The 19,867-nt window shown below is 39.4% G+C and overlaps 1 protein-coding gene and 1 long non-coding RNA gene across 3 annotated transcripts in view; one reads left to right on the top strand and one right to left on the bottom strand.

Annotated features, from left to right (window-relative positions):
• Positions 1 to 1,481: 1,481 nt before the first annotated feature.
• Positions 1,482 to 19,867, top strand: part of LOC147893070 (uncharacterized) — a 69,713-nt gene continuing 51,327 nt past the window's right edge. The window contains exons 1-2 of the long non-coding RNA XR_015542372.1: positions 1,482 to 1,766; positions 1,833 to 1,852. This is a non-coding gene — a long non-coding RNA (uncharacterized LOC147893070). The remainder of the gene's footprint in view (positions 1,767 to 1,832; positions 1,853 to 19,867) is intronic.
• On the bottom strand, positions 16,229 to 16,962 carry LOC147893071 (uncharacterized). 2 transcript variants are annotated; one of them, XM_087387785.1, is made up of 3 exons: positions 16,715 to 16,962; positions 16,624 to 16,648; positions 16,229 to 16,476 (listed from the first exon to the last, which is right to left on the bottom strand). In XM_087387785.1, exons 1-3 carry the CDS (start codon positions 16,864 to 16,866, stop codon positions 16,405 to 16,407), a joined length of 249 nt encoding a protein of 82 aa, XP_087243911.1. In that variant the 5' UTR covers positions 16,867 to 16,962; the 3' UTR covers positions 16,229 to 16,404. The 2 variants fall into 2 exon arrangements, with proteins under 2 accessions (XP_087243911.1, XP_087243910.1); XM_087387784.1 differs by having other exon boundaries at positions 16,624 to 16,962.

The raw sequence follows: 19,867 nt of genomic DNA, 5'->3' as shown, positions 1-19,867 counted from the left end.
CAAAATGAATTCTCAAGTGACTGATTAGACGATAAGAGCTATTGGGACACATAATACTCTGGAATGACGAATGCAACAATGGGCATAATTTAACAAAGTTATCGACCTCTATGGAAGGATAAAATTTAAACGAGTCACGACATTAATTAAGGTAGAAAAGTGCTGCAGCCACGGGCGACAGACGGAACAGATTAGCAGGATGCAGACAATGCAATGAGCGGAGGCAATAGAGTGACAACAATAAACGCAAAACTATTACTAATAATCATTGCTTCATGTAGGACGATAGCTTTTTAAAGACGCAAATAAGCATTATCACCTTATAAAGTGTTGAAATGGAAATAGTTTGCGCACAGAGCCAAGCATAAACAACAAAAATCCATATCCAAAATCCCAAAATCAATAGTGTTCGACTCTGCTAAGCACGAATCGTGTCTTATACAAAACGCGACCACATCAATTGGCTCTAAAACCATTGCATGGTTATACCTTTGCTTGCATCGCTCACGTTCAATGCATTCTCCATTTCACCAGCAAGACGTTTTGCACAGATGGGAGTGCTAAGAGAATCGATGACCGGTGGGTAGACTTTGGCTAGACCTACAACCACAGAACAAAAATCTCAACGACGTATTGAAGAGGAGAAATAATGAGAGACGCTTTGGAAAGCAAACGAAGAGAAATGGAAATGAGTATAAGCCATAGTTGCAGACCTTGGGCAAAAGCACCGCTATCTGTGTCCATGTACTCTGCAGAACCTTCCATTGCAAAAAATCTGAATAGCAAAGAACAGTGCACAACGATACAACCAGCGTACTTGTTTATAAAGAGCAAGGAGGTACATTAACACCAACATAAAATCCGTGCTTTGATAATCATGTTATACTTTCCACGTTTCTCCACGATTGACTCCAGTACCATGAGATGGCGCCAACTCAGAACATGGAGAGGAAGAGAACAAACCCATTTAAAATGAAGAATTAAAGAGATTCTACCCTTACAATGCAGAACCATGGAAAAGCAAGGAGAACAATTGCCTCCACCGTAAAGAAGAACTCGAGCAACGAAACCCCAATTAATAGCACATGCAAACAACCTATCTCATCTAATAGTGAAATCACATGTGTACCAATCACAAAATGCTGATGTACCCTCGTTTTTCTCGGGGTGATAGGTCACCGGCAGACAATGGCACTGAAAGATAAGGCTGGCCACCGAGCTGGTTCCCACTGACTGCCAGCCCGACCTGCTAATACTTTACGCGTGTACAAGAGGCATTGGAGTGGAAACAAGGCTGGCCACCGAGCTGGTTGCCACTGACTGCCAGCCCGACACCGCGGGCGTAACTCCCAGGAGCAACAGGCGCAGGTAGAACTAATTTTACACTAGGTGGGATCCGGCGCATTTAGGGGAGCTGCCAGGGGCTCCCGGTCCAGGTGCCTGGACTGGTGAGTCACGATTCGTGTATAAAAACACAACGAGCCTCAGCTTTCAAGAGATATTTTGCTTGTAGCTGTTGAGTGAGACGAAATGGGTCACAAGCTTTTAGCGGTGCTATTGGTTGCGGTTCTGGTGGCGGTGGCTTTCACCCCCAAAGTTGAAGCTGTACATGAAGGTCAGCGCGAAATTTACCGCCATGACCACCCCAAACGTGGTGGGCATGAAGGACATCAAGCCACCCCCGAAGTTGAAGCTGTACATGAAGGTCAGCGCGAAGTTTACCGCCATGACCACCCCAAACGTGGTGGGCATGAAGGACATCACGGAGGCAAACTCTACGAGGAAGAACTCTTCCACCATGACCATCACCGCCACCATCATGACCACCACGGCAAGGGCGGTTCTCACTAAGGTGTGGTTGTTGAATTCTCGCGATTTGATGTTGTATTCCTTGTTCCGCATACCCAGCTCAAAACCATAAACCAAGCTACACGTTGGGATCTTTTGATTCAAAGACGCCGCTTCTCAGCTTTCCGTTAATTTTTGTTTCTGATCGTAGGTCGCAGGCGTTGTGAGGATCGTAACGCAGGACGGCCTTTCTGACCGGCTGTCACTGTGTGTGAATGTCCATGCAGGGAAGCAGTGCGTGTTGGAAAAGTGGTTGGCTCTAGACCATAAAAGAGCCTTGCTCTATCTAGTTCATAATATCTAGTTCATAAAGGGTTTGTACGCCTGCGAAGATGTTCATATTGAAGATTTTCATAATTGAATCGTGTTCCCTGCATTTGCCCATGTTGTCGTTGTAACTACTGTTTAATATCTTCGTGTTGCTGTCCGGAGTCGGTCGACTGTATGTAGTTTTCGGTCGACGAAGCCATTTGCTCTTCGCGCAGCGACGTTTGTGTATGCGACCGGAACGTTCGAATGTGGACATTTAAAATTTTGACGAGCATGTTGACGTTGAATTTTGGACGGATGTTAATCCTGCCATAATTTTATTTTAATAATATAATGGCCGATGAATGTTGTTTGAGTTTGTGTAAGACTAGGAATTCGGCTCTTACCAGGTTAATGAAATGCGATGGAACAACTACAGCTACTGTACATAAGATATATTAATTTGTAAATAAGATATATTAATTCTACAAATTGAAAAAAATTGGAAGATTAGTATTCAACCCTTTTTGCGTGCAGCCATGGTCATGGCCATTTGGTCTGTTAGCAATCGCTTGATCTTTTGAGAAATGATACACTGGGCGTGCAGATTGCCCTTGCTGATTAATAATTGTAAGGAGAAGTTATGGGATGAGGGAGTGGTGTCAGCTAAGGATTAGTTTAGGACATAGTAGCTGGTTTAGTACTGCGGTAGCAAGGTAGACCGCAGGCTAATATTAGCCTCTTGAGTTTGCCAATTTTTGTACTTGGTTACTTGGTGGGCTGACCACTTCCTTTTCTATTAATACAAGTCGGCACAGTTTTTTTTTAAATTAAAGTGAGTTTAGTACAAATTATGACCATTGTGTTATAATATTTTGTTGTTTTACATCTGGACATAAATGAGATGAAGTTATAAACAAGAATAGACGGACTAAGTACTTTTGTCCTCAAATTATGAGCGATGTTTAATTCACGAAACAAAATTAAACAATACATAAAACTCATAATTGGAGAAGAAAAAAGTTATTTCGCGATGACATATTATTACATAATAATGTTTTCAATATACACGTTCACGCATTCTAGAAAGAGAATAGCAAACTATAATATTTGTTAATGAAAATTTGAAGCATCTTTCAAATAGCCTCCCGTGGTAATTGTGTTGCACTTTTTCAAAATTCACTTGTTTATCATACCTCATGATTGAATACACATTTTAATCATACCTCATACTCGTAAGTGAAGGATTGTAAAATTGAGCATATTCATCATTGCACGTTTTAAAACTTGAAGCCTCACTACTCTCATAAGTCACAAGTTAATTATAGATCACGATTGCAAATGATTGAAAGATTATAGATGTTGATAGAAACTTTCAACAAAAATATGAAATTATAATTTTATGCAAGGTAGTTGATGGTGGTAGTTGTAGACAAGTGAACACCATATTAAATATTTTAGAAAAATCCCTCGTCTATGAATGATAGTGTTGGGAGAATTTATAGCCTTTTCTCGGGAAAAATAAAGAAAAATAGGAAAATGAACTACATTTTCATTCTCAAAAGTACGATATATCAACTACATTCTCACTACATACATAGAATCTTCATTTTATAAACTACATTCTAAATATCGCAAAAGTATTGATTTCCAAATTCAATTAAGTGAAAATCCTCTTGCATTGACCCTTAATAAGCATCTTAATACCTTTAACATTTTCAAGACTTGTCCTTTGTTGTGAGCATATTCATCTCAAAATCTCCAAAGCTACATAAAATCTCCCATACTTATTTATGCGATTTTGTCCTCATGTCGTGATTCTTAGTGCTGTTCATAAAGAACCCTTAAAAACTCAAAAGTACAATTGATTACCATGAATTTGTAATCACATTGTACCAAATTCTAAATTTCACTATCTAAGGTAGCATATGTTAGAAAACTATAGGTGTAATTTGTGTAAAGTCATGTGGATTCGACATGCAAAGAAAATAAATAAGTTTTTCTTAAAAATTTAACAATTCGTTGATGCACAAATGGAAACTATGAAATCAAACATCCTTGGAGAAAAACATTCCCTTTGTAGTTCTCTAAGGGAGAACAAAACTTCACATTTTATTCAATCAAACATCATACATAACAATTAAGCACCAAACTCCACAACTATTTAAATTATCAATGAGTGTATTTAATCAAACTCATAGTGTGCAAATAGCTCCAACATTGGCATACACAACAATTAAGCACACAATATTTAAATTAGTAATGAATGTATAAACAAGTTCAATGTTTTTAATCAAACTCATGGTCTACAAATAGCTCCTCTCCTGCACATATATCATCTATGATTTCAACACATATGTGCCCATATTCTGTAATACATCTTGCTCATGAGGACTGTTCCAACTATGTCAACTTCTCCTATGTATCTACTCAAGCATGATTTGAAAGCATCCTTGTCTACATGAAAAAAGACAAGTCTAATTAGCACCAAAAACCAAAGTAATGTAATTATGCAATCATTATCAATTGAGATTAAATCCAAGGAAGACTTTTCATCTGTAAGGCTTCGTACAAAACCACATGCAATTTGCAGTCACTTTAGTAGGCCTTAGCACTGTGTTTCTTGATATAGCGACCTTTGTACCCTAGTTCTATAGCCAAATAAGAGGCTTGCATAACATTCATACTAGAGATGGGTGGAGCATCCCTTAGAAGTATTATTTGCAATGTATTAAGCTGAGGCAACTGATCACTACTATCATAACTTGACCCAGGGGACGCATCCTCTGGTTCTCCCTTATTACTTGTAGCCCTCTCTCTACAAGAGGAAGCTTTCCAATTTTGCATTCCATTCTTGACCATTGATGATTTCGCTCACTCCATTCATCAAGAACTACTTGGGCGATGTTGAAATCTAAATATCCCTCCATAGGTGCTTGTTCATATTGCTTACTCTCGATCATGTTGTACACATCATTAGCTACATTGAGTTGTAGCAAGTAAGGCATCAACTTTTCTATTACAATGTTATCTTCCTTGTATTCTACATTACATTTGATGGAGGACTCAAGCTAGCCTTGTATGGAGAGCTATGGAGAGCCATCAATAAGTATTGTCCTTCTACCATCACCTTTGATATTTTGGCTAAGGGTTTGAGCATTGCCTCAACACCAACTTTGTCAAAACTATTTACTCTCCTCTTGCTTCAAGTGTAGCATCCCTGCTGAGCCCATATCACAAAGAAAGGGAGGCTCTTCTCTGCATATATTTGTAGCTTTTCTACCATCTCAAGGACACTATGATCCATTGATGTTGACCAAATACCTACATTGAAACTTTCTACAAAGATCCTTAATGGATCTAGTTTTAATAACCATATAAATACTGTGGCCATACATAATAGAGGGGTGTATTTATGACTTGAACAAGCAACAAGCCAATAGTAAGCTATTGAAGTGTAATATCATAGCGAGCCTTGGCTTTATCCAAAGATGTTGGATTTGGATGTAGATCCAGATTGACCGCAGTTTCTAGTGGTGGACTCCTTCAAATGGCTTGGTGCCATGTTTTCAAGTATGTTTGTAGCAACAATAAGATTATTTGTTCTTGTTTCCTCCAAATTCTTCTGTGCATCCATTCAAATTTCAGGTGTCATGCTTGTAGGTGTCCCAATCGTGGTATGTTTTCTTCCACACTTGTTGTCTCCATCTCCTTCCATGCGTCATTGGTCCCTATGATGTGGAATACCAAAACCATTTTGTCAAGTGCACTTTCTTGAAAAAAAATCCGAATATGTATGCCATCCTCCATATGAGGTTAAGGAGAAGTATATGAGGTTATCTAGGTAATGTCTAGTGCCATTCATAGGGATTATTGAAAAAGAACTAATGATATTGTATGTAAACCCATATGAGGTTATCTAAGTAAGGTCTAGAGTGCCATTCATAGGGATTATTGGAAAAGAATTAATGATATTCTATGTAACCCCATTGGGGATTAGTATGACTAGTGGCATTTTCCATGATGAGAGGATGATACTAATGTATTAACCACATGGGGAGAATGATACCTTCATTATAGTTCCAACATGTAGTGGCATTTTCCCTATGGGGTTGTGTAGAATAGCACCAGTGGCATTCTCCCTATGACGTTAATGAGAATGGCACTAGTGCCATTCTTCCTATGAGGTTAAGCAGATTTGTATGAGGCACTCTTGGGGGGTGGGATGGGGTTTTGCTCATATATATGTGTAAGTGTAGCATGTGGGTCCAACAGGAGTTTCTTAAATCCCATTTTAACACATTTTTCACATACATAAGGGTATCATTACAGGGGTAATTCATAGATTGAATATAACAAGGGTTTGTTTTATTCATAATAAATTGGCACAAAAGGGGCTTTACAAATAGGCCTCATGATACAAATAGGCCAGCTATAAGTCACATTCCCAATCTGCAATTGATGTAATACATGGGAGATTTTCAAGTTCATGTGGTGGTACAAGAGGCAAGGGACCAATGACCTCACCATCTACATATGGATTAGGTACTTGCAATTGTAACAATTCAATAGTTGCTTGGACTCTCTTCTGAGATGCTAGCCCAAATCTAAATTAGTGGATTGTTTGATGCCAAATCTAAACAATGGACTTGACATCTCTGGCTTGTTGATTTATTATTACCAATACAACCACTCCTCTTAAGGACACCAATGCATGCCTTGACATAGCTCCTTTGGTTAAGTAGTCAACAATATATTGATATTCCCTACAAAAGTACATGATGCAATCTTTGATGATATTGCCTTTGCATTTTTCTTTTGCATCCCCCATATCTTGACCCCAAGCATCTCAAAATATAGTATAAGACTTGAATAATTCCAACACGTTCTCATATCCTACCAAGCCACCCTCTATGCTCATAAATGTTAGGATGCAGAAGGTCTCCATAGGGGAAATCTCATTTGGATGGATGACCCCCACAAACATTTAAATCCAAAATGAACCCTCAATTGACCATATCCCACACATTCAATAAGAATGCCAATATAAACTATGATGGAGATATTATGGTCTACATCACACCCCTAATCCACTTCCAACTGCATCCTTATCCTCTACAAAGTCATCATCCTCTATGCTTGCGAATGTTAGGATGTAAAAGGTATTCATAGGGAAATATCATTTGGATGGATGACACACACAAACATTTGATTCCAAAATAAGCCCTCATTCAAGAAGGATAAAAAATATCAACTTTGATGGAGATAGTGTGGTCTACATCACATCCTTGTCAAATTGCCAACTGCATCCTTATTACATTACACCTCTTTGGTAGAACTTTGTGTAGTGTCTAAACACCTAATCTAAATGGACGTGGATCTCTGAAATGACGTGTTAAGAATCAATCACCTTCAGGCTTCCATCTCCATATTTACCAAAGAGACTGTACATGGAAAATAAGACTCTGAGCTATAGGTGGCTTCTTCTACAATTATTATCCATTAATGTACTAGACTGCACATTGTGGGAAGTTTGGTGTTGCCTTGCCAACCTGTAGCTTGTCTTTGAGTGATGTCTCACAGTTCATCCATGAAAGAATTGATAGACTTGCATGCCAATGTATAAATAGCTTGTAAGGTCATCCCACCATTGATATGTTTGCGACGGGTGTCAAAAGTTAAACACTTTGATTGACCTTTCATAGATGTCAGATGCCTCATAAGTTAGCATATGGGTGTACTTGGTGGTGAAGATGGATCGTATGGATACAAATTATTTTTTTTAAAAATCATATTAGATTAATCAAGACATGTAATAGCCAAGTTCAACTCCATTCTCCATAGACTAATAAGAGCTTTTGGAGATGCCATTCTCCACAACCTCATATGAGGCCATGGAGAATGACACTAGTGCCATTTTCCCTATGAGGTTGTGCAGAATGGAACTAGCGCCATTATCCATACGAAGTGAGATATCATACTCTAAATAGAACATGGAAAACATAAGTGAAAACTTTAGCATGACAATAGAAGGTAGAATTTATTACTCACATCCATGTTTTGGTGATGTCTACATCCTTTTATAATGCCATGAATTGGTTTCTTTGGTCTTCCAAATGCAACCCATTGTGTCCTTAGATGTTGCAAGATGTCAATATATGGATGATTCTTTAAAATAGTTTGAGCCTCCATGTTAGCCATTGGTGATGTTTTGCATCTTGCATCTTTACAGGCATTGCCAACAATGTGTGCCTTCCTCCTTGTGTAAAAAACTCTTTGTGCAAATGTATCTCACAATGCTAAACCAATGATAAGATTTGTTATGTATTATTTCCAATTAATGTGAAAGAAAAGGAACATGCAGGTTCCAACAATGGAATCCTTAGTTGTAATCAAGAAAAAACACCAATCAATGTGAAAAAACAGCAACACGAAAATTACAACATCAAGGAAAGAATGGAATCCTTATTTATGATCAAGCAACAAGAATCAAACTCTCATAACTTATCGGCTGATACCTCTTCCCTTTACATTTGTTACGTATTCTTTCCAAAAAGAATCCAACTCCCATAACTTGTCAGTTGATACCTCTTCCCTCTGCATATGAGTATTTGTGCCTTTGTGGAATGGCATGAGATAGGCACATGTAGCTTTTATAACATCATGGAAAAGATATTCACCAAGCCATTTTTGGATGTACTTTGTCTACTGGTTTCTTTTAAATATAATAGTATTCCTTTTTGTGAAAATGCTAGTGATCGAAGTTCCTTAAATTGTACTTAATATTTCTCAATTTTTAATGTGATTGTATAAATACATAAATGTTCGACTACATGTGAGAGGTCTAGAGCACTTGGAAAAGGACCCACCTAGTGTGTATTCATTGAGTGAGGAAATCACTTAATTGTTGCATGCATTATTTTATGTGACAAGAGTTCTGAGGGTCTGTAGGAGAACGATTGAGTTCTAAATAAACAATGAACATTCACTAACCATGATTTGATTGTTGGGTCAGTTGGTACATTAAAAGTTCCACTTCGACAACCCCAAGTATGTTCAAGTGGGTGGGGTCACGACAACATATATGACTGCATGGACCTCAACACAAGATCCAATTGCATGGAGTGGTACCAAAATGTATAACAAAAGTTCATGCACAATCTGCCTCCCTGGCCCTAACGTCCACTCTTTCCTCCTTGTGTATTTTCCTCATACAAAAACACCAATTAATGTGAAAGAAAAGGAACATGCAGGTTACAACATCAATGAAAGAATGGAATCCTTAGTTGTAATCAAGAAAAAACACCAATCAATGTGTAAAAAAAGCGACACGAAAATTACAACATCAAGGAAAGAATGGAATCCTTATTTATGATCAAGCGATTGCACCGGGACCAATTCTAAAATATCTCAAAAAACCAACGTCAAAAAAGAAAACATGAGGTTCACCTAGACCCATCACCATTCTACCATCCCACATTCCAATCCCATAACCTAAACTTCCATTTTGACAATCCCAAGTAGGTTCAATGTCAAAAAAACAAGTTTCAACATCAAAGAAATAATGGAATACTTAGTCTAATCAAGAAATTGCACCACACTTTCACTACAAGGATAAGAATTGGGAGAATACCTCAAAAAACCAATGTTAGAAAAGAAAATCATGAGTTTCACCTAGACCAATCATCATTCGATATACCACCCCACATTCTAATCCCAGAACGTAAACTTCCATTTCAATAACCCCAAGTAGGTCCAAGGTGGTTGGACTAACAACATCTCAAGCGAGCAAGTATAATAGAAGCAATTGCAGGGTCCTCAACACAAAATCCAACTAAAGGAGACGGTGACAAGAGGTCCACGTGTTCTACATCCATGAAAGAGGAAGGCAAAAAAAGGAGCCCATGCTTTACAAGAGATGTGCAAAGCATGGACCACCTCACCCCTAAGGCATATTTTGCCAAATTATTTAAGGACATTATGTACCATATTGGTCGAAGCAACCATAGGATATAATCCTTTGCCCTATAATGGCCTTGCAAGAGGCAACATAGCAATACCTCGATGGTTCTTTTTGAGAATTCATTGTGCCTAGCAAGAGGATGATATTGATGTCTATGGACATTTGATTAGCACAAAATTAAGGGGTGCCCTTAAGTTGTACCAACAAGAATTTTTGTAATACAATATATTCAAGGTGTTTAATCATTTTGGTTTGTTTGTTGCTAAATTTTATTTAAAAAAATTATTCATGTGCATGATTACACCAGAGATCGATGAAAAGTGGGTAGGGACTGCAATGGGGAGGGAGTTAAAACGGGCCAACTCCGGGCCCAATCGGAGTTAAGATGCCATCAAGGCCACCATGACAGGGTCAAATGGCACCTGGTCACACCTTGGCAGCCCAGAGGGCATCTTAACTCCGATTGGGCCCGAAGTTGGCCCGTTGCGATTCTTGTGCCGTTGAAGTCCCTAGTGGGTGCCTTTGGGCTGTCAAGATTTTGCCCTGTCCTAGACCACTTTTTGTCGATCCCTGGTGTACTTGTGACTCCATTGGTGATACAAGCGTTCGATGTTCTCTATGAGGCGTTCTACCTCCATGATATGTGTGATTTTTAGTTTATTTGAAGGCTTTCTTGCCATCCCCTAACATCCCGATCAGTCTCAAAGACCCTATACTGATCAAGGAGTGTGTGCCAGTTTGGATCATTGTCTTGTTGGACTATGGGATGCCTTGTGTGGGGAAGGGCTTTGGTGGAGTATCCAAAAGATATGCGGAGGCATCACCCTCTATATATACTTGGGCTGAAGCAGATCTTGGATTGTTTCCTTTGAAAGCATGGGCAAGCCTTGTTGTTGTGAGTCTTCACACTCTCTCATTGCCTGCTGCCTTGTGCTTGTAGCTATGGTGTGTGTATGGCTGTGGTTGGTGGGTGGTTGTGGTGATTGTGCCTTGGGCCGCGACTGGTGTTGCCTTTGTGTGTAAGGGGTGGGGACTACCCGATTAGCATCATTAGCTATAAATGTTGAAATGGCATTTTGGGCATCGTCTTGCATGATGTTAACAGGATAGGCTACTTCTGCATCAATGAACTCACTGAGTCCAGTTTCTAGCATATGCAGAAGTGCTCTTTCTATCCTATTGTATAGAATCATGATGCCTTCTGGTGAGTATTGATTCTAAGAGTAGTGCCCAACTTTCTCTCTACTCTTTCTTCCCATCAATTAAGCTTCATCCAAATTCATAGGAGAGAATAACTATGAATGTGAGGAATGAGACCCCCACATACTTGAGAATGAGGCCCTCATTAGACTCCACCATGGTGGTCTCCAAAATAAATTGGTGAGAGATCTCATCGTATTACTAAACTAAGCTACCACACCTCGATATGAAAAACCACTTTTGGTGGAGAAACATCTCTTTATACCCCAAAGTTATAGAATTTTTGTTCATAGATTCAACCATTGTCTCCCACATGTATGAGTAGGAGGATAAAGTGCTAAGATGGGATATAAGGCAGTGAAGCAGCTAAATCTCGTGATGAAATTGGAGAGATAATAAAAGCTATCATTTTCAAATGTCTGGTGCAATTTGTTACTTGATTTAAGATGGATTCTTTAAATAAAAATTTTTGTTGGGTAAAATAAGGATTTATATTATAACTTGTGAAACATTGTGTTTGGCAACGTTGTGTTAGATTTTTAAAAAATACATAACATGTTGGGTAAAATAATCATTTATATTTTAACTTGTGCAACATTGTGTTTGGCATTCAAAGCGTTAATTTTGTGGTGCTTGAATGTTAAAAGAATACACAGCTTCACATGTGAGAATTCAACAATATTGTATATGTTATATTGTACTTCAGAAATTCAGAATTGTAATAATGATTCATGACAAGATGCACACATATACATGTAAAATTGGATTTATTATTCAATGAATGTACAACTTATACTTTCTTCTTTGAATGTCTAATAGAGAGTACATCTAATTATTTCTCTTTACACCAAATATAGTATTCCAAGATAATGACGTGGCTATGCTTGTTGGGCCCTCTATTTTCGCTCGTAGAGCAAATGTAGTCTTTGCCAAGACCAATTGCTACAAAATCTATAAATAGCACTAGTTCTACACACTAAGAGGACTTTGCCTACATTCTCAAGAACATTTCATTGCACAAAAAACTCCTAAGTGCTTTACACTTTTTAGCTCCACATGTGCGTGAATTGTAGATCCATTGTGGTGGAAAATTACTAATACTTATGGTGATATACATCCTTGGTATTGTGCTAGTGCAGCATCCTTAAAAAACATCTCTATGATCTCCATGCCATATAGCAAAGGGGTCAATCGGGAATGCAACCTACAAAATACAAGCGTACATTTAGCATTTTATACATGATGTAGAGAGTGAAATAAGATACGATTGATCAATACTTACCACCATGGATTCATCTTTCTCTACCATCCCCTCCCTTGTGACGTTGATGCCTCCATGCAATGGGGATCTTGAAGATGTTTCTTTCTCTTTAGAGACCTTTGGTACCAAGGCTTGGATCCTCTATAATTCCTTCTTCGAGATTGCTATCTTTAATACGCAAGGGCTTGTGCAATGACCTCCTGATGTGATTGGTCCACCATACATGAGATGAACCCTAGGGACTTACCTAGGCTCGCATTCTAATGACTGCATGGAACACTGTGAAAGTTTCTTTCAAACATTCTAGAGGTTTCCATTCTACACAAATTTATGAAAAAATGTCAAAATCATGGAGAGCACATATATCAATATTACAAAACACAAAATAAAATAAATGCAAGTAGTAGAAAAGAAAAGCCTTTTTAAACTTACAATTTTTTTTCCTTTCGTTCTCTATCTTGGCTCCAATTTTGAGGTGTAGACATCCTTGTCCTTGGCATTGCTTGACTCTACAAATGTCAAGGTTTCCCTTGGTCTTCTATTGAGAGGTGATGACATGTTGATGGTGGGTGGTGGGAGGGAAAAGGGTTGGAGGAGATGGTTGGAGAGGGAGGGAGGAGAAGGCAGTGGGTGTAGGAGGGGGGAGGGAGGAGAGAGGGAGGGTGTGGCTATAGGAGGGAGAGAGGGAGTGGTTGGAGGAGGGAGGAAGGGAGGGAGGGAGAAGAGAGGGAGCATGGAGGTGGTGGTTAGAGGCAGGAGGTGGTGGTAGCTTGAGGGAGGAGGGAGGAGATGGGTGGCTATAAGAGGGAGGAGGAGGGAGCTGGGAGGTGAGAGGAGGAGGGAGCTAGGAAGAGGAGGGAGGAGGGAGGAGGGAGGGATGAGGAGGGAAGAGGGAGGTGCGAGGGTAAGGGATGAGAAAGGAGGTGGGAAGAGAGAGAGTGGAGGTTGAGTAGGAAAGAGAGTGTAAGAGAGAGAGTAGAAAGCAATCATGAGAGATCCCACAAGATATGGGGAATCTTTGACCTGCCCCCTTTCTTGGGAAACTAAAACCCAACATTTATGTGCAAATGGCACTCTCTCATAGCCCCTCCCTAATCACTTTTGATTAAATCCTTAATCTTAAAGGGGCCTGTTTAGTGGAGAACCTCCCCTAATGTATTGTCCTAGTTATGCCAGATGTCTCACCTTTAATTGTTACCCATGTTCTCCTAAATAGTAACCTCTATTCAACCCACCTTCACCTGATCAGTATTGCCTATCTCTACTCTTTTCTATTTATCCCCACCTATTTTTATATCACCACCTATTTCTATATCCCCACTTGTCCTTGTGTCGTGGGATCCTATGAGACTTATCCTTTGACGTCTTGTACTTCTTGATTTCTTAGAGGCTTTCCTACTCCTAGTATTGTCTTGCTTTATCATTTTAAGCACTAGTTCAAAAAACTTCTAAAATTTGGATAATGGCACAAGTTCCATTCTCATATCCTCATATGAGAATGGCACTAGTGCCATTCTCCCTTTCCTTATATGGAGAATGGAACTAGTACCATTCTCCCTTTCCTGATATGGAGAATGGCACCAGTTCTGCCATTCTCATATCTTTATATGTGAAAGAAATGATAATGACATGGGCGCAATTCTCCCAATGAAGAAAGGAAAAATGGCAGTGGTGCCAATCTCCCTATGAGGAAATTGAGAATGGCATTGGTGTCTTTCTCATATGTGGATATGAGAATGGCATGGGTGCTATTCTCCCTATGATGAAGGGTGGATGGATTTTTTTACATTCTCCTTGTGAGGAAAGGGAGGATGGAATTGGTGTCATTCTCCCTATGAGGAAAGGAAGAATAGTATTTCCATTCTCTTTATAAGGATATGAGAATGTAAATGGTTCCATTCTCCCTAAAAGGAAAGGTGGAAATGGCATTGGTGCCATTCTCCCTATGAGGAATAGCGGAATGGCACTAGTGCCATTCTTCTTATGAGGATAGAGGAGGGATAGAGAGGATGGAACTAGAGCCATTTTCATATGAAGAAAGGGAGAATGGCATTGTTTCTACTTTTCTTATTAGGATATGAGAGTGGAATCGGTTCCATTCATCCTATGAGGAAATGGGAAATGGTACTAATTCCATTATCATTTACATATTTCAAAATGGCACTAGTGCCATTCTCCCTATGAAGAAACAGAGAACGGAACTTGTGCCATTCTCCCCGTGAGGAAAGGGATAGTGGCACTAGTGCTAGTTCCATTCTCTATTTCCTCATAGGGAGAATGGCATCAGTGTCATTCTTATATGTCTACATGCTAGTACCACTATCCCTTTTCACACGACATCGTAGTTAGAATTGTTGGAATTTGGAAAACACTATCATTCATAGATGCGGGATTTTTCTAAAAGATTTATTATGGTGTTCACTTGTCTACAACTACCACCATCAGCTACCTTGCATAAAATTATAATTTCATATTTTTGTTGAAAGTTTCTATCAACTTTTATAATCTTTCAATCATTTGCAATCGTTATCTATAATTAACTTGTGACTTATGAGAGTAGTGAGGCTTCAAGTTTTAAAACGTGCAATGATGAATATGCTCAATTTTACAATCCTTCACTTACGAGTATGAGGTATGATTAAAATGTGTATTCAATCATGAGGTCTGATAAACAAGTGAATTTTGAAAAAGTGCAGCACAATTACCACGGGAGGCTATTTGAAAGATGCTTCAAATTTTCATTAACAAATATTATAGTTTGCCATTCTCTTTCTAGAATGCGTGAACATGTATATTGAAAACATTATTATGCAACAATGTCATCGCGAAATAACTTTTTTCTTCTCCAATTATGAGTTTTATGTATTGTTTCATTTTGTTGCGTGAATTAAACAATCGTTCATAATTTGAGGACAAAAGTACTTCGTTCGTCTATTCTTGTTTATAACTTATCTCATTTATGTCCAGATGTAAAACAACAAAATATTATAACATAATGGTCATAATTTGTACTAAACTCACTTTAATTTGATAAAAAACTGTGCCAACTTGTATTAATAGAAAAGGAAGTGGTCAGCCCACAAGTAACCAGGTACAAAAATTGGCAAACTCAAGAGGCTAATATTAGCCTTCGGTCTACATTTCTACCGCAGTACCAAACCAACTCCTATGTCCTAAACTAATCCTTAGCTGACACCACTCCCTCATCCCATAACTTCTCCTTACAATTATATATCAGCAAGGGCAATCTGCACACCCAGTGTATCATTTCTCAAAAGATCAACCGATTGCTAACAGACCAAATAGCCATGACCATGGCCGCACGCATAAAGGGTTGAATACTAATCTTCCAATTTTTTTCAATTTGTAGAATTAATATATCTTATGTACAGTAGTTGTAGTTGTTCCATCGCATTTCATTAACCTTCTATTCCGGTAAGAGCCGAATCTCTAGTCTTACACAAGCTCAAACAACATTTATCGGCCATTATATTATTAAAATAAAATTATGGCACGATTATCATCCGTCCAAAATTCAACGTCAACATGCTCGTCAAAATTTTAAATGTCCACATTCGAACGTTCCGGTCGCATACACAAACGTCGCTGCGCGAAGAGCAAATGGCTTCGTCGACCGAAAACTACATACAGTCGACCGACTCCGGACAGCAACACGAAGATATTAAACAGTAGTTACAACGACAACATGGGCAAATGCAGGGAACACGATTCAATTATGAAAATCTACAACATGAACATCTTCGCAGGCGTACAAACCCTTTATGAACTAGATATTATGAACTAGATAGAGCAAGGCTCTTTTATGGTCTAGAGCCAACCACTTTTCCAACACGCACTGCTTCCCTGCATGGACATTCACACATCATCTAGTGCGATGCAGTGACAGCCGGTCAGAAAGGCCGTCCTGCGTTACGATCCTCACAACGCCTGCGACCTACGATCAGAAACCAAAATTAACGGAAAGCTGAGAAGCGGCGTCTTTGAATCAAAAGATCCCAACGTGTAGCTTGGTTTATGGTTTTGAGCTGGGTACGCGGAACAAGGAATACAACATCAAAACGCGAGAATTCAACAACCACACCTTAGTGAGAACCGCCCTTGCCGTGGTGGTCATGATGGTGGCGGTGGTGGTCATGGTGGAAGAGTTCTTCCTCGTAGAGTTTGCCTCCGTGATGTCCTTCATGCCCACCACGTTTCGGGTGGTCATGGCGGTAAACTTCGCGCTGACCTTCATGTACAGCTTCAACTTCGGGGGTGGCTTGATGTCCTTCATGCCCACCACGTTTGGGGTGGTCATGGCGGTAAATTTCGCGCTGACCTTCATGTACAGCTTCAACTTTGGGGGTGAAAGCCACCGCCACCAGAACCGCAACCAATAGCACCGCTAACAGCTTGTGACCCATTTCGTCTCACTCAACAACTACAAGTAAAATTGCTCTTGAAAGCTGAGGCTCGTTGTGTTTTTATACACGAATCGTGACTCACCAGTCCAGGCACCTGGACCGGGAGCCCCTGGCAGCTCCCCTAAATGCGCCGGATCCCACCTAGTGTAAAATTAGTTCTACCTGCGCCTGTTGCTCCTGGGAGTTACGCCCGCGGTGTCGGGCTGGCAGTCAGTGGCAACCAGCTCGGTGGCCAGCCTTGTTTCCACTCCAATGCCTCTTGTACACGCGTAAAGTATTAGCAGGTCGGGCTGGCAGTCAGTGGGAACCAGCTCGGTGGCCAGCCTTATCTTTCAGTGCCATTGTCTGCCGGTGACCTATCACCCCGAGAAAAACGAGGGTACATCAGCATTTTGTGATTGGTACACATGTGATTGGTACACATGTGATTTCACTATTAGATGAGATAGGTTGTTTGCATGTGCTATTAATTGGGGTTTCGTTGCTCGAGTTCTTCTTTACGGTGGAGGCAATTGTTCTCCTTGCTTTTCCATGGTTCTGCATTGTAAGGGTAGAATCTCTTTAATTCTTCATTTTAAATGGGTTTGTTCTCTTCCTCTCCATGTTCTGAGTTGGCGCCATCTCATGGTACTGGAGTCAATCGTGGAGAAACGTGGAAAGTATAACATGATTATCAAAGCACGGATTTTATGTTGGTGTTAATGTACCTCCTTGCTCTTTATAAACAAGTACGCTGGTTGTATCGTTGTGCACTGTTCTTTGCTATTCAGATTTTTTGCAATGGAAGGTTTTGCAGAGTACATGGACACGGATAGCGGTGCTTTTGCCCAAGGTCTGCAACTATGGCTTATACTCATTTCCATTTCTCTTTGTTTGCTTTCCAAAGCGTCTCTCATTATTTCTCCTCTTCATTACTTCATTGAGATTTTTGTTCTGTGGTTGTAGGTCTAGCCAAAGTTTGCCCATCGGTCATCGATTCTCTTAGCACTCCCATATGTGCAAAACGTCCTGCTGGTGAAATGGAGAATGCATTGAACATGAGTGATGCAGGCAAAGGTATAACCATGCAATGGTTTTAGAGCCAATTGATGTGGTCGCGTTTTGTATAAGACACGATTCGTGCTTAGCAGAGTCGAACACTATTGACTTTGGGTTTTTTGGATATGGATTTTTGTTGTTTGTGCTTGGCTCTGTGCGCAAACTATTTCCATTTCAACACTTTATAAGGTGATAACGCTTATTTGCTTCTTTAGAAAGCTATTGTCCTACATGAAACAATGATTATTCGTAATAGTTTTGCGTTTATTGTTGTCACTCTACTGCCTCCTCTCATTGCATTGTCTGCATCCTGCTAATCTGCTCCGTCTGTCGCCTGTGGCTGCAGCACTTTTCTACCTTAATTAATGTCGCGACTTGTTTAAATTTTATCCTTCCATAGAGGTCGATAACTTTGTTAAATTATGCCCATTGTTGCATTCGTCGTTCCAGAGTATTATGTGTCCCAATAACTCTTATCGTCTAATCAATCACTTGAGAATTCATTTTGTTGGTATATATCATTTGTAGAATTAGTTTTCTTACGCACGGATTATAGGATGTATGCTTCTTTGCATTTTCTTGTCTGTGCGAGAAATGAACTTGTTGAAGTCTTGGTCTAGTGTAAGCTATTGAATGCTTCAAGAGCGGGTGGACGGAACATTCGATCTTTCTCCAGTGTAAGTTGAAGCTCAAGGAGAAATTCTAACGAATGTGTATGTGGACTCCCCCTAGTGTAGGAGCTCGTTCGTACCTCGTATTCTTTCTAGAGCTTCTAGCCTGTGGGTATAGTTGAACAATGTGCTGAAATGAGTCTTGCTGCTAGTTTGCTAAGCGCCTCTGGAATAGTAGGATTCCCACTCAATATATAGGAAGTAATAATGGTTATCTGTGTGTGTCTCTAACATGCAATAGAAGTCATTTTTTGCGGATGGATTTAGAGGTCGCTCTTTGCGGACTGATTTAGAGGACGTACACTCCTTTTAAATTTTCTATGCATGTGAAGAACCTTCGAATGGTTCCATTTATGCATCTCCAACATGCGATAGAAGTTTTGTCTTCCTCCTTCTTTAGCTGGCAGACTCAGATATTTAAATATTAGTGGTTGAAGTTCAATTTCATGCTCTCTACTCCAAATTTTGTAGGTTTGTTTGCCATGCAAATGTACCAATGGAATGAGCGTAGAAATAGGATTTGATTGGCCTAACAATAGAGCCTTCTTAGTCCTTCCTTTAGTTGAGCCTATTGTGGCTTTTTTTTGAAGTTTAACTCCCTCATAGCATAAAAAGGTAAACGTTGTTTCAAAGATAACATTAAATCATTCAAGAATGTCAACAATTAATGCAGTGGATGTTCATGAATTTTCAAGTAATATTTGGATGTTGTCAATTGTTAACATTGATGCATTGGATATTATTTGGAAAATGTGCCATGGTGTGCGAAGATTTGTACAATTACAAACAATGTTCTCAAATAATGCTGTTTTCAATTGTTCATAAGTTAGAGTGGGATAGAAGTCTACAAGACACATGGGAGAATTTTTGTTAGCAGAATAAAGAGCAATGAAAGTTTGGCTTTTTGCACAGTGCTTTCTCTCAAGAAGTTGTTCTATATCCATTGTGTTGGCAACAAAGTGTTCAACTACAAAACAATGATGTCACATGTGCATTAGAATTGAATTTCAGAGTTGAGATGGAGAAAGTCCAACAAAATATTGCATAGAAATAAAAAGATACATTACGCATTCAATTCGAATGCTATTATGAAGCCAGAGCTATTGATAGTGAAGCTTCCACTAGGTTTGCAAGTTTTGAGTTTGCTTCATACCATCATGAGATCTTCTTCATACATTTGAAGAAATGGTACACCTAAAGACAATACAATGTC

This window comes from Dipteris shenzhenensis, chromosome 16, assembly GCF_047967505.1.
Source record: "Dipteris shenzhenensis isolate YYH24624 ecotype China chromosome 16, Dip_SZ_1.0, whole genome shotgun sequence".
NCBI lineage: Eukaryota > Viridiplantae > Streptophyta > Polypodiopsida > Gleicheniales > Dipteridaceae > Dipteris > Dipteris shenzhenensis.
The sequence above is the reverse complement of the archived record's forward strand: the minus strand, read 5'-3'. Positions and strand labels throughout refer to the sequence as shown.